Source organism: Citrus sinensis, chromosome 6 (assembly GCF_022201045.2).
Source record: "Citrus sinensis cultivar Valencia sweet orange chromosome 6, DVS_A1.0, whole genome shotgun sequence".
Classification (NCBI taxonomy): Eukaryota; Viridiplantae; Streptophyta; class Magnoliopsida; order Sapindales; family Rutaceae; genus Citrus; species Citrus sinensis.
This window is the reverse complement of record NC_068561.1, coordinates 14,898,516-14,920,209: the sequence shown is the minus strand read 5'-3', so window position 1 is coordinate 14,920,209 and position 21,694 is coordinate 14,898,516. Positions and strand designations below refer to the sequence as shown.

Below are 21,694 nucleotides of genomic sequence, written 5' to 3'. Positions count from 1 at the left end.
ACACGATATATCTTCAAAAAAACATCATCCAAAATATCATGTTAAAAGTTTAAACATATTTTATCACATGAAACTACATATCACCATATCCTTTCTTCATCGAACTAGGCATATTAAAAAACACACGCAGTAGTTCAGGCTTTGTTGCCAGCATGTTAGTAGCTTTCATGTTCTGCACTTCATCCAAGCCATCAATTTTTAGCATCTCATCAAACACCTTAGCTAGAAAATCTACCACCTCCTTATCTTGTGTAGAAAGAACATTAATCAAACCATCTAATTTGGGTATCATCCCAGCCACTGACTCAGTCATTCCCTTAACACTTGAGTACATACCACCAGTATCTCTATCTTTGTTTTTTCTTTTCTTGGACTTATTTGTTGAACTACTAAGAGTATTTTCAGCTTGAGAGGGTGCACTCTTGTTTGCTGAAGATATATCATCACCAAAATCCTTCATTGAAACCTCATTAGTTGAGTCATTTCCCAAATTCACATTCAAATTGTCCTCTTAACGTACCTCCTCTTCATCATCATCAGCATTCCCCGCATTAGCTCCAGTAGCACGATCACGACCATAAATCTCACCCAAAGTGTAATAATGTGGAAATGATTTGTTGAACAAACCACTTGCAGTTGGTCTCTTCTGTAATAGAAACAAAATATTAATCTAACATGATAATAATTCTCACATAATTCAAAAATTCAAAAATAGATAATAATTCTAATATAATCTTAAACAGGACAAATACTAATATCTTGACATAATCTTCAAAAACAAATTTGTGGTAAATAAGCTTTATTACTTCACTGTCCCAGCCAAAGCCACTGAGACATAGCATATCGTGCAAAACACTCCATTTAGTCTTCAAAGTATTTACTCAAGATCCTATGTGGGGATCTCCTTTCAAATCGCAACCTTGCAACTTTTCCTCCAAAATAGCTTCTAATTTTTGCAAATAGCCATTTTTGAATCCACAATTTGTCTTCCACAAGGGACTTTGACTTAATTCCAACAATGAATCAACCGAGATCGCATCTTCAACTTTAGTCCAGAAATGCTTGTTCAACCCTCTACCTCTTGTAGAAGAACTCATTCTATATCATTAACAAACAATTTCATTTACAAATTTAAATAATCTTAACACAACCAAATATAAACCAATCAAATTAAATGGAATTACGTCAAAGTCATGAAATACAATAAAAATGAAAGGCATTACATCTCAGTCAGTATAATGTCGAACAACAATATAAAAAAACACCATAATGTCAAATAACAAGACAAAACAAACAACAATACAAAGAAATCACTTCATGCTTCTCTACTGGCATTCCATGTGTTCCACATCTCTTGTGCCAAATTTTCTCTCTAAGTAGTCCACTCATTTGTGGGCTCAACGTTATCAATATATTTTGATTCATCAAGTTGTTCATCATCAAAGTCTATTTGCATATCATTATAAGTCATTTTCCTTCTTATTAAATTATATAACATACAACAAACAAATATTATGTGTCGTGTTTGAATATCATAGAATAAAGGACTCCTTAAAACAATCAATCTCTTTTTAGTAACCAAAAATGTCTTTCGATGACATTGTGAGCACTTGAATGCCTCATAATGACTTATTAAGACAAATAAACTACATAATATAAAAAATTATGCATCAATGGAAACGTTCTTTTAAAATTTGTAGTTACCATGTGGAACCTTTAAACCATTTCTTCTCGTTAATGGATCTCTCAATACACGCATATCATGAGTTGAACATTCCCATCCGGGTTAGACACAAATAAATTGCATATCTTGGGAACAAACCCCCATAACATTAATTACAATTTCATTTTTCCTAATTCTATATTTCGGTTTATCGACCTCCAGAACGTGAACCTTGATATAAGTACCAAACAATTCTACAAAATAAAATTAAAAAATTTCACAAGTTTATTAATTTTAAAAATTTAATAACCTTGAAACTGTGTTTCAATAATTTAAACGCACCTTAAACCATTTCCATTTTGGGTCCTTGAATCCTCCATTATTTGTAACATCATAACCACAATTTGTATGACTACCAAGACTCTCTTCTTTCTTGCTAACTGATGAGTCATTCCTATATCTCAATGTAACATAAAAAACTAATTACTATATAAAGCTTGAAAGCAACAATAGTTCTCATAAAAAAAAATTAAATATACAATTCAAAATAAAAAGCTTTAGAAAGCAAAATAGATAATGTCTGCAATAAAATAATATTTCTAGAATCATAAAACAAAAAGCAAATTATAGAGTAATAATGATAAAATCAATTATATATGTCAGAAATTCATGAAAATTTACAGAGTTACTGTGCACAAGTGTGGCATTACTCATAAAAATCCATAAAAATGAGCATTTTCGATAACTAACTTTTAACCAAAACCAAAAAACTGTCCAGCAGCAACTAAAGCAGAGATCCACAACTTTAAAAATTCGCCAAATATTCGTTAGGACTCAAAAAATTCATTTATCTTGTTTTAATGAACTAGCAAGTATGGAACTAGTAAGTGTGGTCGTCTGAATTTCGATTTTCTCTTGTTTTTCAATTCAGATGACCATGCTTGCTAGTCATCAATAATCCAGACTCTTCAACCAAGGACACACAAGAGATTCAATAAACATAATATGTTCAATACCCCTATTAACAATGTAAAAATGAAGAATTTCCTACAGCTAAAAAAAACGTGATATATTATTATGAACCTGGTAAAGGATTGCAATATTGAATTCTCAGTAGAATCATCAATCATCAAGCAATGATGTACATTAACTTAAACAATGAATCCATAAGCTTTGCGATGCTATCAAAGCATTGCAACTCACATCCACTTAAACTTATCTCTATTCTTTTGCCTTCCTAACAGTAATATTTGTTTCTGCATTTTAAATTTGGAGCAATTCTCTAGCTAAAAATAAATTGTATTTTTCTTTTAGGATGGGTTGTCTCTATAATAAACAACCTCAAAGCAGTTTATTTCTCATTACCCACTTTAATTTTTACAATTTACTAATCCAATCCTCACTAATAAATCATGTCCACTAATATTTATTAACACCCAGATGAAATTGAATAAAAACCATATCATATCCAAAAATAATAATAATAAAGTACTATAAAAATGCAAATCCATAACGTAAATTATAGAGAGAGAGAGCACCAGAGAAGCTAAAGAGCAAAGTTTTGCAGAGAAAGTTGACCAACGAAGGACTGTCGAAACGACGATTAATGGTGTTACATGCGAAATAATCAACTAAATTAAATAAAATAAAACTAAATTAAATAGCACTTTCTCTGTCTAATTTGATGCAACCGTAAAATGGATAGAACCTCAAAAGAGCGACTGTGTAATTGAATAATAATAAATTTTTTGGGATAAAGAATAATCACACAAACGAAATTAAGAAGCAAAACAACATGAAACATAGAGAACTTGAAGCACAAAGACAGTAGAAACAAAAATTAAGTAAAACAAAACAAACCTTTCAATTGGCTGAGACGGAAGTGTGTCAAGAGCAGATCGACGACGTGGAGGCGACAAGGACAGGTGGCACTGGAGATGTTAACATAAATATGTTAATAATATTGATTTTGATGATAACAAATTTTAAATGTATTTTGATAAAAATATTGGAGCTATTCCTAAATAAACGAAAGCCTTGATAATCATTCATTTCATTCTTTCATAAAAGATGGACCTTCAAATTCAAAAATAATTCTCTAAAAAATCTGTTTTAAAGTGTGATTCTGGAAATAAACAGTAAACCGTTTATTTAAACGGTTAACTGATTAATGCCAGAAAGTAACATATCTCCTAAGCTCTAACCGTTTATGAAAAACGGAAAACACCAAGGATGGAAAGGCTACTGGAACTTAACGGTGAACCGTTTATTTTAAACGGTTAACCGATAACATCCAGAATTGAAGGTTGTCCTCTCCTGGCACTGATTAAACAAAAAACTGATAAGGCTAAATTGTTTTGCAGGTTACTGGAGCCAAACGACTAACCGTTTATTACCAACGGTTAACCGATAATATCCAGAAAAGTTACTTCACGCAAGTCCTTAACCGTTTAGTGTAAACGGATATCTAATGCTCATCTTGCAGGTCTCTGGAAGTTAACGGCGAAAGGGTAATCCCAAACGGCAAACCGTTTATTTGAAATCTGGCCCAACGGTAACTTTGACCAACCGAAACGGTTAACCGTTTATGGTTAACGGCGAACCATTTTCTGTCTGACAGTTTGTAACGGCTAGATTTTCAGCTCCAAATATAAATAAGCTCATTCAAATTAAAAGGAAGTTGATCACAACACGACCATTTTGAGCTAATATTCGAGAATACAATCTTCATAGAGCTTAGAACACATTCTCGCTTAATCTATTCACATATTAAGCATTATTGTGTAATCTTATATATTGTGAGAGGCAAAACAGTTTGTAATCTTTTACTTTGAGTGATTGTAAGTGTTGGAATACACTTGGGTTAAGAGATTGGGGATAATCTCTTGTTGTAAAGGTTTATTGACACCTTGGAAGTCAAGTGTAAGCATTTGAAGCCTTAGAGGCTTGCTTAGTGGAATCCTCAAGCCCGGAAAGCTTGGAGACATGGACGTAGGCGAGGTTGGCCGAACCACGTAAAAAATCTCTGTGTTTGAATCTCTCTTACCTTATCTTTTTATATTGTGATCAACTTAATTGTTATTGCTTTGAATTTGGATTATATTTGCATCAAGTTTTTTCTTTATAAATTGAATAATTTTTTAGAATCTCAATTCACCCCCCCTCTTGGGTTGCATACTTGTATTTCAGGAGATACGAACAAAATGATCGCAAATGGCTAATTCATGACAGCTTGTTTTATGAAGTCCATTGATGGTCAGGTTTCAAGAGCTTTGCAATTTGATAATAGAACTCGTGCAAGTGACTTCATTCAAGCGTGTGATGTGAACGAGGGTAATTCAGAAAATATAAAAAAAATTAAAAGGATGCAAAAGTCAAATCAGGGAATGAAAATCCTCATTCCCAACCCCCCCCATGGGAATGAGATTCTCATTCCTTGTTTCCAAACTGTGTGGGACCTATACATTTTATTCTCATTCTCAAATTACATTTTGCCAAGTAAACATGGGTTCCAATCTCATTCCTTCATTTTCATTCTCTAAACCCTCAAGTAAACACACCATAATAGAAGAATAATTAGTTAAGCATAGCAATAAAGAAAAGACACGTCAGCACTCCTCATTTGTCCTCTAAAAAGTAGTAGGACCATTGCACTACGTGGTGAAGAACAAAGAACACATGAGGGTTAGAGTAATTACTTGTTCGCTAAACTTATTTGGTCACTATCAAGTGAAATAACAGAAAAAGATGAAAATAATCCCACCTGAGGAAAAGATAAAAATGCCCCTAAGGTGTCCATCCTATAAATTCAGCTTAAGACACAAGAAAATTACTTTTTTTTTTGTTTTAAATCTGATTTCTGAATAGACTGCTTATCTTTTTTTTTTTTCTCTTTTTATACCTCTATGAAAGATCTTGGTGACCTCAAGGCTTTTTTTTTTTTTCTTTTAGAGAACTCTCTAGTCTCTTAATGTTTTTATTCACCATAAAGAATCTTTAATATGGTTTTGCTGATATTGTAAATAAATAATGTAATACTTCATTTTATATAGTGGACTGAAGATGAGTTACTCCTGTAAATCTAGGCCAAACACGTAAGATCTTGTGCGTGCTTTCATTATTTATGATTATTTTCTTCTTTTTATTATAGTTTTGATTCCTAGATCGCATATATGAGCTCACCTAAGTTATCTTAAGAGCTCTTCTGAGTTCCTCATATAAACTTTCTAGTAATATCCTTACGTTTATCAGAGCTATCCCCTGAGCTTTCTTAAGCTCCTCATGTCAACTTTCTAAATTAACTCCCACAAGCTCGACAGAGTTCTCTGTATTATTCTAAACTCAGAAATATCTTAGTTCATAGCTTGTGTTTAATACCGGATAAAGCAAATCTTCACTTCCTAAATTACCTCAGCTCATTTGCCAGATTACCTTAACTATATCACATGCTCCCAACAGTAGAAAAACACACCTCAACCTGTACTAGCCCAATCTTCCCTTAAATATAAATTTACTTGTTTAAATCAGATTTGATTTGAATCCGGTGAGAATAACCACTAAATGGTTTGAATCGGATCATAGCAAAAATCTAATGAAAATATGATTGTAAGACGTTAGATCATGTTCTTTTTCGTAACTTTTGGATTAAAGTAGATTTCAATTCATCCTCAGTTAGAATGAAAAAATTTAATTTAACCCAAAAAGCATAAAAACTTCAATTTATCTCATAAAAACTGATATTCTTAATAATTGATTTATGTTAACTCAATAAAGTACGAAAACACCTCTATCCTAATAGAATATTTTAACTAACAATTAAGAAGGATAACTTTAATTTCTCCTTGAGATTTGACATATTTTTAGTTAGATGGTTAAGATGATTTTAGTAGTAAAACACCATAAGGAATTTCATATTTGTCATTTATTAGGTTGTTAAGGCGTTGACATTTATTAGGTTATTAAATCTTCTATTTTTCTATTTTTCTATTTTTTAGAAGAAAATTCTTACTTCTACTTTAATTCATAAAAAAATATAAAAAAGTTCATTAAACAAATATTTCTCCATTAATCCCAACCAAAAGCCACCTAAAATCCTCTTACTACACAATGTAATGGACTGTCGTTGGTTGCCATGGTTGGCTCGGCAGTGGCGGCGAATGGGTGGTGGAGTTCCTGATTTGGAGGTTTTGCACGACATTGCCGTGGCAAATCAAGGGCAAAAGAAAGTTGGGTTCTGGCCAGCAATAGCTGGCAACTTGTCTAACAGTGGAATTGCGATGGTGGGAGGCGACAGTCGTAGTTTTTAGGTGGCTAGGGTTTTTTTAAAAAAAAAATTAGTTTCTTTCCAAGGTAAACGGCAAAAGTTATTCGTTTGCTTTTCTTTTCTTTATTTTTATTTATTTGTTATTTTCATTTAATGATTTAATTTGAGAGCTAAGGTAGTATGACTATTATTGATTTGAGTTGTTTTTTTAGAACTAATTGTGACAACGGATTAGATATTTGTTAGATTGATTTGAGTTATATTTGAGAACTAATTGTTCAGCGGATTAGATCTTCGTTAGAATTTTAGAGAAATCATTAGTTCTTTAAAATGAGTTTTTGACTTGTGATTGGATTTGCACGAACAAATTAAAGTGGTTGATAATTATTTTGTTGTTTGGGCTGTTGAATGAGATCAAGCATTAAAGAAAAATATTTCTAGTTAAATTTTTTTATTAAAATATTAAAAATAAAGAAGTGATATCATTTTAATTTTAAAAAACTGTAATTTAATAATTCAATTTTTTAATTGAATATATAAATACAATTTTACCAAAAATTAACCGACAAATAATAAGTTTTAGGAGGTAAATAAGTAAATTAAAAGTTTTTAACTTTTTTATTATTTTAGGGAATAAATAAAAGTTTGTTCCTAGAAGTAGAGTAAATTAAAGTCAATTTAAAAGGATTTGACGACTCCACCATAAGTTATTGGCTTGCAACTAGTGACATGTTTGGAGTAACCCAACTACATGGTTCTCAAACTTCATCATTTTCTTTTTTCTTTTTTTTTTCTTTTGTCCTCTTTAATCATATTCTCGGTCTCTGAATGAGCATTGTACTCCCAATCTCATTAATGAAATCGGTAGTACGATTCAAGGCAATTAGATATAATCTTGGCCTTTATATGATTTAGCGTGCTCATGAATCTAATGAATATAACTATACTAACTTTAACTTTTGCAAATCTATTACTATTTATTAATTTTCTCCAACATTTCAAAATGTTTTATATAAAAAAAATTAAATGATGTTTTATAAAAGGTAATTTTAAGGATGAATACAATTCTTTTACAAAAAAAAAAAATAGAACAAAATAAGCATTAACTTCAATAATTATGTTTGCTTTAAAGAAAAAAGGATATTACGATGAGTGAGGAAATTTCTCTTAAATTTTATGATTACATGGCTAATATTGGTACTCTTGTGTTCATATTATCAATGTGAGCTATATTATCCCAATTTTTGTTCATTGGATTGGAATATCCCACATCGCTCATACATCGAAGGAACTTAATGCTTTTAAGGGGCGGTCTACACTTTAATTGGCAAAAGCATTTTAGGGTATATGGGCATCCTAAGAACAAATTCTTGAGGGCCTAAGCCCAAAGTAGACAATATCTTGCCAAGTCGAAATTAAGTTATAACAAATGATATTAGAGCTAACTCTAACCGGAAGTATCAGAGCTAGGGTTCTAAGCCTATTATAAAACATCCTAGAGATCTTAGCCCATTCAAGCAAGAACCCTTGATGATATGGAAGAAGCCTAATGCTTATAAAAGATTATCCACACCTTAATTGGCAAGACGTATTTTAAGCTATAAGTAGACAATATCTTTTAGGGAATGATCCACATCTTAATTGGCCAGACATATTTTAGACTGTACAACCACCTTGAGAACATATTTGTGTGCACCTATGACTAAAGTAGACTATCTTACTAGGTCTATGTTAGGTTATTACATGAATACTCTATCTTTTTTTCTGTTAGAAAAATTTTGATACAAAGACATTTATTGGATTTACAAACCTAAGTAAATTTTGTAACTTTCATTGTTGAATCGAATAACACTCAGATTAATGTAGTAGATATGTTAGCTTGTTCGCTCTTGATAACCTTATTTGATAGGTGTACATGTAAATTGTTAATTAATTAAGGCCAGCTTGGCTAACAACCTCTTAGTATTTATAATAGACTCGATCATTTCCTTCCATTAAGCAAAATCATAAGGTATGTATTTATGGTGAACGCAAGCTACTATACTAAGAGTCTAAGACATCAACCATGAGTTGTGATTTGGAAGGCACATATGTATAAATGAAGCCAAACATGCATTGAATCCTTAGCTAAGCCCATCTGGATGTCATTGGCCCATAAGGAAATGCCTTATATGAAGGCTAATGAAGAACCTATAACTATAGAAAGTGCATGGGAAACCCAAGACTGCCCAATGGTGTGAAGATCCACATTAGAGTTTGAGCAGGATTAGTGTTTTCGATCCAGCTGCAATCTTTGGCCCGTTAAGCCTTCTAGAAACTCTAGTTTCGCCCTAAACTCAACCTAACCTTAATGCCACTTTATTTGACGAGTAAGTTGGACAACCCAATCGTTGAGATAGCCATAATCTTATCCAAAGAAGAAATCGAATCTCTTTATCATGGGAAAGGAATAAGATAACAATTATATTTATTATTTCATGCATGAACGATTCATGCTAGCAGCCCAGCCTGCAATTCCTTATCATTCTCAACCATAAACAGTAACCCGGCAACCTGCAATCAACATTAATAACGGGGATTAAGATCCTCTCATGATTTGATTTTCATCTAAACAAATTCTGTTAATATGATTGATAATTAATAAATTAAAAAGAAAAAATAATTAAATCATAATCATTCACTAACATTGAAAGACGTGGCACAAAATCCGTAAAAAATTAGGAATGCTCAGATCGAGAGAAAATCCTGATCTACCTCTTGCGATTACAATCACCATTGAAGCCATACATTAAATGACACATGATTCTAAAATAGCATCTACAATCGTTCATTTATCACCATAACAGCTTCCCCGGTTAAGAATATTAAAGCCTTCAAACCGCACATTCTTTACTAATAAGTATAATTACAACCTTATTAGGTTAAGTAAGTCACAAAACCTTGGAGAATCACTTCCAGTACGAAAATCATAGCCATAATCCTACAATCACAACTTTCTAGTTACCAAAACCCCGAAACACCATCTTGATAGTCAAGTTCGCAATTAAGGTTTTTATCAATCTACAGCCATATCAACCCCAAGTGGAACACAAGTTCTTCATTATTCACTTTATACTATCAGCTCTCACACCAATACTCTCAACAGAACCCTTTCTATTCCAAAAAGAGTCCCAGTCCCGGCAAGTCAATGCCATAATTAAAGTTGCAACAAGGGTATATTTGGGCTCATCTTATCGAGGGCGACCTTTAGCCAATCCAAAAATGATATGTGGCCTAGTGAAATTCCCGCCTAAATACTAATTATATCATTATTAAATTCTTTAAAAATACGTGAGCATTCTAATTAATTTATCTCTTAAGTAAAACTAAATATTGATACATGTATGTGAACCTAATTAGTTTATCTCTTAATTAAAACTAAATATTGATACATGTATGTGAACTACGTCTCTAGAAAAGTTGAGTTCCAACACGTTAATCTAAAATTTACACACATATATATAAAACCTTATTAATCTAATTAAGTGCTTGTACATGTTATAATTGTTAATGCAATCCAATTGAAAAGAATACCAATTATTATGGGGACTCTCCTTACATTAAAAGGTCGTTGAAGTATAATTTTTATAAAAATAATTATAAAATGCTTATCCTATATTTATTAGGAAACTGGAAAAGGAATATTTAAATATCATATTCCTCTCGTAAACATATCATTACTCTTACATTAGTCTCACAAGCCACAACTAGTAGGGCAGAAACAAACGAACGAACTAAACCCTTCGACAATTACTACAATAACCCTTTACTTAATCAGCTTAATGGCAATTGGAAACCAATATTTACCTTCGAGGCCAAACAAGCCGCGGTGGTCGGATCTTGCTGAAACTGAAGAAGAAGATAACGGTGGTGAGGAGCTCAAATTTCTTCTACCTCCGACCCAAGTAATAGGGCCGGACAAGAAGGGCATCAAGAAAGTTATTGAGTACAATTTCAATGACCAAGGAAAGATGGTTAAGGTTACTACAACTTCAAGAGTCCGTAAGATTGTAACGCGTGAGAAGAAGCAAGTTCTTGAGCGGCGGAGGTCATGGGCTAAGTTTGGCGAAGCGGTGGATGACGAAGTTGGTGCAAGCCTCACTGCGGTTTCTACCGAACAGATTTTTCTTGAGAGACCTAAGCCTCTAGGTATTTTATATTTTATATTTTACTTTTAATTTTTTCATGACTTTGTTTAGCTTTTTTTTTTCAATGACTTCTAGCGTTTATAAAATTATTTGTGATTGTATTATTAGTTTATACGGAAAAGATTTAATTGATACTTGTTTGCTTTATGTTCTATTCTGACTAATTTATCCTAGATTTTATTTACCAAAGACACACCGAGTCACCGACTATGGTTATGCTTTCTAATTGGGTGACATGTATTGAAGAAATCCAATAATTCCGTGAGGCTGTCCTAGATTGGATAAAGTATTTTGCATATTGAATTATCTATGAAACCCAAATTTCTGTGCACGTACTAGTTCTCTAATGTTGTTGAAATTGCAAATTAACAGGAAGCACAGCAAAGGAAAGCAGAACTGCAGAAGAATCCTTAGGGCAAATTGGAAACAAGGGGGCCATTCTCATGCTGTGTAGGACCTGCGGTAAAAAAGGTGACCATTGGACAGCTAAGTGTCCTTACAAGGACCTTACGACCCGAGCTGAAGACTTGAATTTCAACGACAAGACAGTGATGGATAATGCTAATTCTGCTTCTAGTTCTGGGATCAGCAAGAGTGGTAGTTATATCCCACCCAGCAAAAGATTTGGTGCTGATAGAAATAGCAGTGTTGGTGGATCCTCATCAGCTATGAGACATACTAACAGGAATGATGAAAATGCAGTCAAAGTCAGTAACCTTTCAGAGAACGCTGAAGAAGAAGACTTGCGCGAACTGTTTGGTGCATTTGGACCGCTAACTCGAGTCCATGTGGCCGTGGATCGCCCAAGTGGTTTCAAAAGAGGGTTTGGTTTTGTCAATTTTGCTCACAGGGAAGATGCTGAGAGAGCTATTAACAAGCTTAATGGTTATGGTTATGATAACCTCATCCTTGCAGTTGAATGGGCTCCAGCAAGATCAAAATAGTTTTTTTTTTTTTTTTAATCCCTTTTCAGTCAGTCTATTGGGAGACGTTAATTAGTTAATTCATGTCCAAAGAAGTTTATATATTTTATTATTGTTTTGAGATTTAGGTAATTTTTATTCAAAGTTATCAAGGGCCTCAGTGACAGCTGAATATTAAAATAAGGACTTGTGTGATGATTGATTTAATTTATCAAAGATTTGGTTTCCGATTTCTTTCAACAATCAAGAAGGCCTTAGGCAATTAAATCATGGCATGCAATTATTTTATAGCTGTGGCAGTTCATACAAAAGTAACCAAACTAGGATTCAGAAATTCTTCCTTTAGCTATACTAATAATGTACTCAATCTCATCAGCAACTTCTTTCATTGAAGGCCTATTCTGCCTCCGCTCATCCAAACATGAAGCAGCTAGTAACCCAAGTGCCTTCATTGTCTCCAAATCTAAATGAGTAGCTCTTTCCTTCAGCACAGGATCCACAACTTCCATCAACCTTTCTTCATCCATAATCTTTTTCATATAAACCACCAAGTTCACGTTTTCTTCTTCTCTGTTAAAATCAATAGCCTTCTTTGACGTCAATAGCTCAAGCAGCACCACTCCGAAGCTATAAACATCGCTCTTATCTGTCAGCTGAAAGTTACGATAATACTCTGGATCAAGATAGCCCATTGTACCTTGAGCAGTTGTGAAAATATGACTGTCATTAGTTTCTGTTCTTTCTACAAGCCTGGAGAGCCCAAAGTCAGAAACCTTGGCATTAAGTTTCTCATCAAGTAAAATGTTACTTGATTTCACATCACGGTGATAAATGGGAGGCACCGCGGCTGAGTGAAGATAAGTGAGCCCTTCAGCAATCTGGTGCGCAATAACAAGCCGGAGATGCCAAGGCAGGGGAGGCCATTTACCAGTAAAGTCACAATGTAGGTGATCAAAGAGGGTTCCATTAGGAATGTATTCATAAATCATAAGAGTCTGATCTAGCTCAACGCAACAGCCAAGAAGTCTCACAAGGCTCCTGTGGTTCACCTGGCAAAGAATGCGAACCTCGTTCAGTACTAGATCGGTGCCTTTGGTGTTTCCAAGCTTGGCTCGCTTGATGGCTGTGACGGTTCCGTCATCAAGAATGCCCTTGAAAACTTCACCAAAGCCGCCGGTTCCAATGAGATTGTCTTTGGAGAAGTTGTTGGTGGCTCTTCTTATCTCTTTGCCAGTGAAAATTCTTGCGGATTTGCCAGCGGCTTTGGCATTTAACATTTCTTCACGTTGCTTGATTAAAAGTTTTTTAGTTTCTTTCTTCATGTGCTCGTTTAGTTTGTTGTATACTAGAATTCCTATCAAGACTACGAGTAAACTTCCACCCAGTGCTGCAACCATGCCTAGATTCAAAATATTATTGAGTTCTTTTTTTTTAAAAAAAAAAAAAGAAATAACAATCACATTTCAGATTAATTGCTAAAATAGTGACCCTAGTGATATAATCTCTATTCATACAAATTAATGTGACAAAGTTGGGTATCATTTTTTATTATCTCACGTTTAGTAGCGGATGTAGGCTACACTGAAGCCCAACCACTATAAATATTCTAGTGTCCTCTTTTGTTTGATTGCTGATCTGTGTGTTTGATCCATTTTTTTTTTGTGTTTATTACTAATCTTGATCATCAATATTAGGTTTCTTTGGTTTCAATTTGGCGATCAGTTAACTCGGATAGAATCTTGGGGGTTCGTATCCGGTTCAAGTTCAAAAAATTTTAAGTACAGCATATTCATCATTAACATAAAAAAAAAACGTTGAGTAATTTTTTTTGGTTCATTTTGAGAAAGAAAAAAAATTTATTTGATTTCACAACTTTAAAATTTCAAAACCCATAAAGGACATACAATTTAACATTTAAAGCAATTTTTAGGCCTTAATTGGGTTGGCTTACACTTATATTCATTTTGGCGTAATTTGTCTATAAAATATTCTCCCGCATAGTAACAATAATCTAATACTGTCACATTAGTTTGTATTAGCTTTTCTATCCTAATATTATTGATTGCCAAATTTCAAAGACTTTGCCGTAATAATTGATAAAGGGAGATTTCAGCCATATATAAATAATTTGATACGTAATGGAGAGAAAAAAATTAATTAAAATAGAAAGATACGGTTGGATAAGATAAGAACGTACCAGCAATGAGCATTGTCTTTTTCTTTTTACGTTTGCAACCCTTCCCATGCCGGTACTTCGAACCTAAACAAAAGAGAAGATTAAAGTTCCTTAGATTAGTTTAATTATTAAAATTATAGAGGCGCTATTTTCTGCTTGAAAACTGAACTCAGAATTGCTTGTTTCTACATCTTCCTTCTTTATTTTGGTACCCACAACTTATCATATTTACTTTTAATTCAATATTTTATAAAATAACGAACAAAATGCTTGGCAAGAAATGATAACTCACTCTGGCACAATCCGTTGACGGGATCCCAAATAAACCCAGGATTGCATAAGCACCTTTTTAAGCCAGGATACATCGGATCAGCCAAGCAATTTGAATGCAACAAATCCTTGCAATCTTCAGGAGTCTTGCAAATTGGCTCCGGCGGGAGCTCCCACTCCAACTCCATCCCTGGCTCCGGCCACGTCTTCCCTGGCACCCAATTTGCATCCAAGTTCACAAAGCTCTGGTAAGCCGTACAGCCTCCATTGTGCACTCTGATCGTATAAGCTGTTTGCGATCCTCCAGTCTTGAACACACAACACAGTGATGATGCTGTCATACAGGGAGGTGCTTTGTCTTTGATGTAGCTGTGACATATACAATTTGACGAACAATTTATTGGTACTTGCAAGTTTAACATAGCGTCCGTACAGTTGAGTAACATAATAGTGTTACTACTAGTGATGTTAAATGGGAGATTGTCATCAAGTTGGATGCCTTGAGTACGCATGTCAGTAGCAGTGCAAGTACTGCCGGCGGGACCAGGCGGCCGGATAATTATCCTCTGGGATAAAGGGTTGATTGATGCGATCATGTAGGATGATCCGTTTCGAGCATCGAACCATAATATGCCTGCGGCGCAACGGATTTTGTAGGATTGATGACCGCAATTTGGACCGGTGCTTAGCGGATATGGCACTGGAGTGGGTCCACAATTGCCGCAACGTAACACGGCCAAGGCGCATGTTGTGCACGATAACAGTGTAGCAGTGAAAATGAAAACTGTGAGCACACTTCTCTTCATTAATTAGGCACTCCCAGGGTAAAATTTTTAAAACTATGAATGTAGGATGTAATAATTAATGCAACATTTTGGCGGGTGTCTTTGAATTAAGCCTATTGCTAGCTATGACATATAATTAGGGGCTAAAGTGCTTTGATAATATTTTATGGAGTGTGCAAACAAGGGAACGTACTTCTATGACTGGTTACATTGTACAAAGCTGGCCTAGGTTTTCTCAAAACTGATAATAACAATTTCTTAGGAAGATATGTAATGTTGAGTGAAAGGTAATGATAAGTGAATTAATTGTGGAAATTGTACAAGCTCTTTTTTTCATTTGACATAAAAGGGTTAAGCTTACGTGGAAGGCTAACCTCCCAAGATTTGTCTACATATAAACTATAATTTCATTTGTTTAACTGAATGAGGTGTTAATTAGTTCAGACTTATATTAGATTAAGATTCAATACTGAGTAAAGTTTTTACTGAATACTGAATTAATTGTTATATTTATTTTAAAATTTATATTTTATTTATTTATCTTGTCTATCAACATTTGATACAATACTAAGTAAAAACTCAACTCAGCATTGAATCCTTATCCCTTTAATTACATGGTTGATTACCTCTTGATTTAAAATTTTAAAATTACTAAAAATTATCAAAATTCCTCTATTGTTTCAATAAAGTAATCATTTTCTCTCTTTCGCATTTCAAAACTTATCAAATAGCCCTTGCCATAAAAAAGTGGGGAAAATGGCATTTTCACCCCTGAGGTTTGATACAATATTTCATTTCATTCTTACTGTTTAAACAATAGCTTATTTCATCCTTATTTTTTAAGCAATAGCCCAAAACACCCTTTCATTAATTTACTGTTATTGTATTGTATAATTCATTGAGGGTAAAATAGGTTTTCTAAATAATGATAAATTATTTTAAAATGAACTTTCAAACATTAAAAAAAATAATCTAGTTTTAAGGATAACTTAATAAATAAACAATAATAACATTAAATAATATGTAAAATATATATTTAGGACCAAAAAAAATAGATTTCATAGGCGCTAGAGTAATTTTTTTTATCCTTCAGCTTATCATTAACTTTAATATGGTCGAGATAAATAAATAATTAATTAATTAGTATTGTTATTCTATCAAAAATAATTACAACATATATTTAAAAATATATTTACTAAATACATAACAACATATATTTAAAAATACTACAGAATAAAATACACTATATCAGATTTTTTTTTTAATCTTTTAGTTATTCTTGACCTTACCATAGACAATGATTCCTAATTGAAAAGAATTATTATTATTTAGTTGATTTCATTAAAAAAAATTAATGAACACACACACATGTTGCATATTCTTTAGTATCAATTTTATTTTATTAAGTTATCCTTAAATTTTAAATTTATTCAAAAATTCAAATGTTATTCAATTATTCTTAAGATTTTTATTTTAAAAAGCTTTGCATTTATTTAATTGAAAGTCCTATTTCTCCCTCAATGAATTATAGAGTAAACTGATTATAAATTCACGGAAGGGTATTTTAGGCTATTGTTTGAAAAATGAGGATGAAACGAGCTATTGTTTAGAAAGTGAGAATGAAATGAGTTATTATATCAAACTCTAGGGATGAAAAAAAAATTTTCCCTAAAAAAGTGCATACTAGCTTTTAATGTTATTATACTATATTTTATTATTTTACTTTTTAGGTGATTTATTAATTAATAAAGGTGGAAATGATGTATTTTGACAAAAAAATAAGGGGGCTTTTATCATTTCTCAATATATTAATTAAGATCACAAAAAATAATCAACATTATTATTTATATTTCACATACATAGATCTTCTTCTGATAAGTTAATATGTAGCTTTTATACGAGGGAGTGTACTATAATATAGATACTTACATTATTGATAACTTCTAATTAGTTATTTGTATTGGAATGTCAACTTGAACCATTATGTTTGTAATCTAGAAGGGCAGTAATCTTGAAATTATCTCAATACGTCTTTACGTACCCTTTATTTTTTGGAAAAATGCACCACGCGGCCGACAGGATAGCAGGATCCAAAACTAACTACAAGCCATTTGTTTAATTAATTATCATCCAACATTGGAATATAACTCAAAGTTTATGCATTCCAAAAGGATCCGTATCGCGTGTTGCGTCGACAGCACGAAGAAGCTTCACACAAAATCGGAAAATTAAAGTATGCACAATGATCACACGCACATTAGGTGCTTAGGCAAAAGAAATATATAATTAATTGAGTTCCAGAGCCCTGATATTAAGGGTAACTGCACGCACAACTATCTAATTTGATATGATAAGAACATCTCTGTCTCTTGTGGATTACAGATGATCACCAACGGGGCGGATCTACGTTTAAGGGTTTTGGGGTAACTGACCCCACTTGAAAGTAAATTTACTTTAATTTTGATCAATTATCTTTGAGCGGGGGCAATTTTATGAACACTATGTCGTTAGTACGAAACCAAAAAATAAAAATTACAATGATGAATTAATTTTAAGCATGCCCAGGATAACAATCTAATTAATTAGTCCATATATTCTGGCAGTAGTACCATAGCTTTTAATCTATCTAGCAGATGCTTCGTTTGCAAGTACATGTATATAATTAAGGAAATTAATAATTTGACAGTACAGATAATGCAATAGAAGAAATAATATTTCTTGCATTGATGATTTCTTTACATTGCAATGAGTAACTTTTAATCAGAGATGATGAGCCACATATATAGGAGATGTATTATGGCTTGATTAAGCTTAAGAAAACATAATATAATAAAATTCTCAGTTTGATATCTAAAAAAAAAAACAGAGAGATTAGCTAATAGAAGAAACTAGATTTCTAAATAATAAAATTTTTATTAGAAAAGTTGAAATTATCAAACCTAGAGTTTTGGGCCCTTTTATATAATAATACTAAATATCGTGAATTTATCAAAATAGGTAAATATGAAATATTATTTTATATTGTAATAAAATTCTCCTAATGTAAATAAGAAATCTAAAACAAATGATTCCTAAAAGAAAGATAAAAATCCAAAAAGAAACAAAAAAAAACTAGCTTAAAACTGAAAAATAACCAAAAAATAAAAAATAAAATTTTCAATTTGACCATGGAGAACTATACTAAATTTGGTTCATTTCATCATAAGCTTCAAAATGATATATTATACACTTAAAACGAACACTTATAATCCACGTTATAATCTCTAGAATTTAGCTTACTCGTCCCACACAACTATCCTACATCATAGTTGCAGTTGGCCATACAATTTCCAAAACGCAATTCTTGACGTAGATTTCTTTTTGCTAAGGCAGCACATCTTTCCAGATTTGCACAACTGTATATTCATGGAACTTGCTATCACTTGTCTTCAACTTTGTGAGGCCTAACACGTTATTCACGCGCTCGTTCAATGAAATATTTGCACATGTACATACATTTTGAAATTAACTAATTATAAAATGAGAGAATAAACTTCAAGTGTCATGATTTAGTTGCAGGTTTGGGACCATCCCATTTAGGAGTTTGCTTTATATATCTCATGAAATTGTGAAGCAATAGGAAATCATGTAGTAATTGTTATTTGTAAATGCTTGAGTTGGATTTGCATATAATGACAAATAAGCAAAATGCACATGGTTGTGAGTGTGTGATCTGTAATCTGGTTGAACCTTCAGTTCACTCTCCAATACTGATCTGCTCAGATCAGCAGAGAGTTTATTTTTTAGCCCTACCACCCAAAGTATATTTTGCAATGTATACATTTATCATTGATAATACTATAAAAAATTATGGCACCGTCATTAAGCATGCCAATTGATATTATTTTTAGTTTAATTAGTCCCCAGATGAAACGGTAACAATAATACGCTCAATTTCATCAGCAACTTCTTTAATTGAGGGTCGATTCTGCCTCCTCTCGTCCAAACATGCTGCTCCTAGTAACCCAAAAGCCTTCATGCTATCCAATTCTATTTCACTAGCTCCCTCTTTGAGCATAGGATCAATAGCATCCACTAATCTCTCTTGTTTTAAAATATTTCCAAAATAAACCACCAAGTTAACATCTTCTTCTTCTCTGTTGAAATCAACAGCCTTCTTTGAGGTCAGCAGCTCCACTAGCACAACTCCAAAGCTATATACATCACTCTTATCAGTCAACTGAAAGTTAATGTAATATTCAGGGTCAAGGTAACCTAATGTACCTTGTGCAAATGTTGTGACATGACTCGCATCATTCAAAGCAAGCCTAGATAGCCCAAAATCAGAAATTTTAGCGTCAAGCTTTTCATCTAATAAAATGTTGCTTGATTTTATGTCACGGTGGTAAATAGGCGGCGTAGCCAGTAAGTGAAGATATGCAATAGCTTGAGCCGTTTGGCGAGCAATATGAAGACGGTGATGCCATTTCAATGGTGGCCAATTGCCAGATTGGACTCTGTGAAGGCGATCAAAGAGGGTTCCATTAGGGGACATACTCATAAACTAACAAAGGTTGCTCTACCTCAACACAACAGCCTAGGAGTTTTACTAGGCTGCGGTGGTTCAATTGGCAAAGAATTCGGACTTCATTGAGAATTTGATCGATGCCCTTCGTTTTTCCAAGCTTCGAACGCTTGACGGCTGTGATTGTTCCATCATCTAGAATGGCCTTGAAGACTTCACCGAAGCCTCCAGAGCCTAGGAGATTGCCAGTGGAGAATTTGTTGCTTCTGTTATTTCTCTACTGCTGAAAATCCTGGCCAATCTGCCACTGTTGTTGGCCCTGGAGATGTCCTTTTTCACCTTTGTTAAACTCACTTCTCTGTTGCTTTGATGAAAGTGTTTGTAGAATTTTATCGTGGCGAGAACTGTTCCAAGTAGAAATGCACCCGCAGCCAAGCCTATGGGAAATTAAGTAACAAAATGTGCAAGCCTGATTAATCTTAAGCGTGATTTATCCCAGAAAAGGAAAAGCAAGACTTAATTAAACATTACCTCCAATAACTGCGGTTTTAGGCTTTTTATGCTTGCAACCTTTTCCATGGGAACACTTCAGGCCTACACAAAACTCAAAGAAAGGCATTTCAATTTCAGTAAAAAGCTTAAGCAAGTTAAAACAAATGATAAAAACTAGAGTTCGTGTATTTACTCACTCTTGCCAATTCCACTGATGGGATCCCATTGAAACCCGGCTTTGCACAAGCACCTTTTCTGTCCAGCACTTTCTGCATCCTGCAAACACATCGAATTCAATATGTTAGGTCCCAGTCCGAATTAGCGGAAACAACAAGCAAATAATTTGTTCTTCTTAGGGTGAGAACTACCGCAATTGCTAATTGAATTAGATAAAAGTCTGATATCTTTTTATTGAAATATTCCAGTCTATTTATAGAACAAAATTAATGAAATAAAGTAGTTAAAATCAATTAAACCACTTAGCTATAATTTCGAAGTAAATAATAATCTTAAAGGAAACATGATTAAATCTGAATTCTTCATCAATACGGCTTGACGTAGTAAGCTTTCCGTTGATTTTTTGAAGAGTCCTTGAAGGAACGTGATGCCCACCTCATGCATGGCTTGCATGGTTACTTGCATGTGCCCATGCATTTTCGTTATTGGCTGGCATGGTTGCTTGCATGTGCCCATGCATATTCGTCATATTTGCTGTTGGGTTTTGCTTCTCATTTGGACTTGCGTATGCTCTTATCACAATAAATCTTGACAGTCCACCGGCAGCTTGCACGTTGGCTCTCGCGGCAATGCCCATTCTGTCTTCACACCAGGTTCAGGCCACTTACTAACTGGCAAGCTCAAGTCCAAATCCACAAAACTCTGATACGCTGCACACCTTTCTGCACGAACTCTGATCCTATATTCATTAATGGACCCGCCAGTCTTAAACCAACAGCATACTGGCAAAGCTCCACAAGCCGCTTTAGCTACTGGATTGTCCCTTATGTAACTGTGACAAATGCTTGTTGATGAACAATTGAATGGTTTTTGCAACATTTCAATGCTGCAGTTCATTACCATGACAGTGTTGCTACTACTAATGTTGAAGCGAAGGTTGTTGTCAAGTTGTAGGCCTTGGCCTTGATAATCAGCTGCAATGCACTTGTTTTTTATGCGGCCAGGTGGACGGATGATTAGCGACTGGCTCAGCGGATTGATTGATGTGATCATATAAGAAGAACCATTGAGAGCATCAAACCATAACGTGCCTGCATTGCACCTAACTTTGTATGATTGATCACCACAGCCTGGTCCTGTACTGAGTGGATATGGTACTGGAATATGGCCACAGTTTGTACAAGACTTTAAGGCCAAGATGCATATTGTGTATGATGAAAATATTTCCACAATGAACATCAAAAGTGGGGACAT

The 21,694-nt window shown here is 33.6% G+C and overlaps 2 protein-coding genes and 1 pseudogene across 2 annotated transcripts; 1 reads left to right on the top strand and 2 right to left on the bottom strand.

The window, feature by feature from the left end:
• Positions 1-10,747: 10,747 nt before the first annotated feature.
• Positions 10,748-12,103, top strand: LOC102624005 (uncharacterized). The gene is made up of 2 exons (XM_006493536.3): positions 10,748-11,114; positions 11,486-12,103. Exons 1-2 carry the CDS (start codon positions 10,748-10,750, stop codon positions 12,055-12,057), a joined length of 939 nt encoding a protein of 312 aa, XP_006493599.1. The 3' UTR covers positions 12,058-12,103.
• A 236-nt stretch (positions 12,104-12,339) lies between these two features.
• Positions 12,340-15,385, bottom strand: LOC102616269 (wall-associated receptor kinase-like 20). Its single transcript, XM_052443590.1, has 3 exons — positions 14,511-15,385; positions 14,234-14,296; positions 12,340-13,435 (listed from the first exon to the last, which is right to left on the bottom strand). Exons 1-3 carry the CDS (start codon positions 15,286-15,288, stop codon positions 12,357-12,359), a joined length of 1,920 nt encoding a protein of 639 aa, XP_052299550.1. The 5' UTR covers positions 15,289-15,385; the 3' UTR covers positions 12,340-12,356.
• Positions 15,386-19,162: 3,777 nt separating this feature from the next.
• LOC102623711 (wall-associated receptor kinase-like 20) lies at positions 19,163-21,694 on the bottom strand (annotated as a pseudogene).

Excerpts from the sequence above, each read along its gene's own strand:
- LOC102624005 (XM_006493536.3), top strand. The coding sequence starts at position 10,748 with ATGGCAATTGGAAACCAATATTTACCTTCGAGGCCAAACAAGCCGCGG. Across the intron at positions 11,115-11,485 it reads TGAGAGACCTAAGCCTCTAG|GAAGCACAGCAAAGGAAAGC; the intron begins GTATTTTATATT and ends GCAAATTAACAG.
- LOC102616269 (XM_052443590.1), bottom strand. The coding sequence starts at position 15,288 with ATGAAGAGAAGTGTGCTCACAGTTTTCATTTTCACTGCTACACTGTTA. Across the intron at positions 14,297-14,510 it reads GGATCCCGTCAACGGATTGT|GTTCGAAGTACCGGCATGGG; the intron begins GCCAGAGTGAGT and ends TCTTTTGTTTAG. Across the intron at positions 13,436-14,233 it reads AAAGACAATGCTCATTGCTG|GCATGGTTGCAGCACTGGGT; the intron begins GTACGTTCTTAT and ends TTTTGAATCTAG.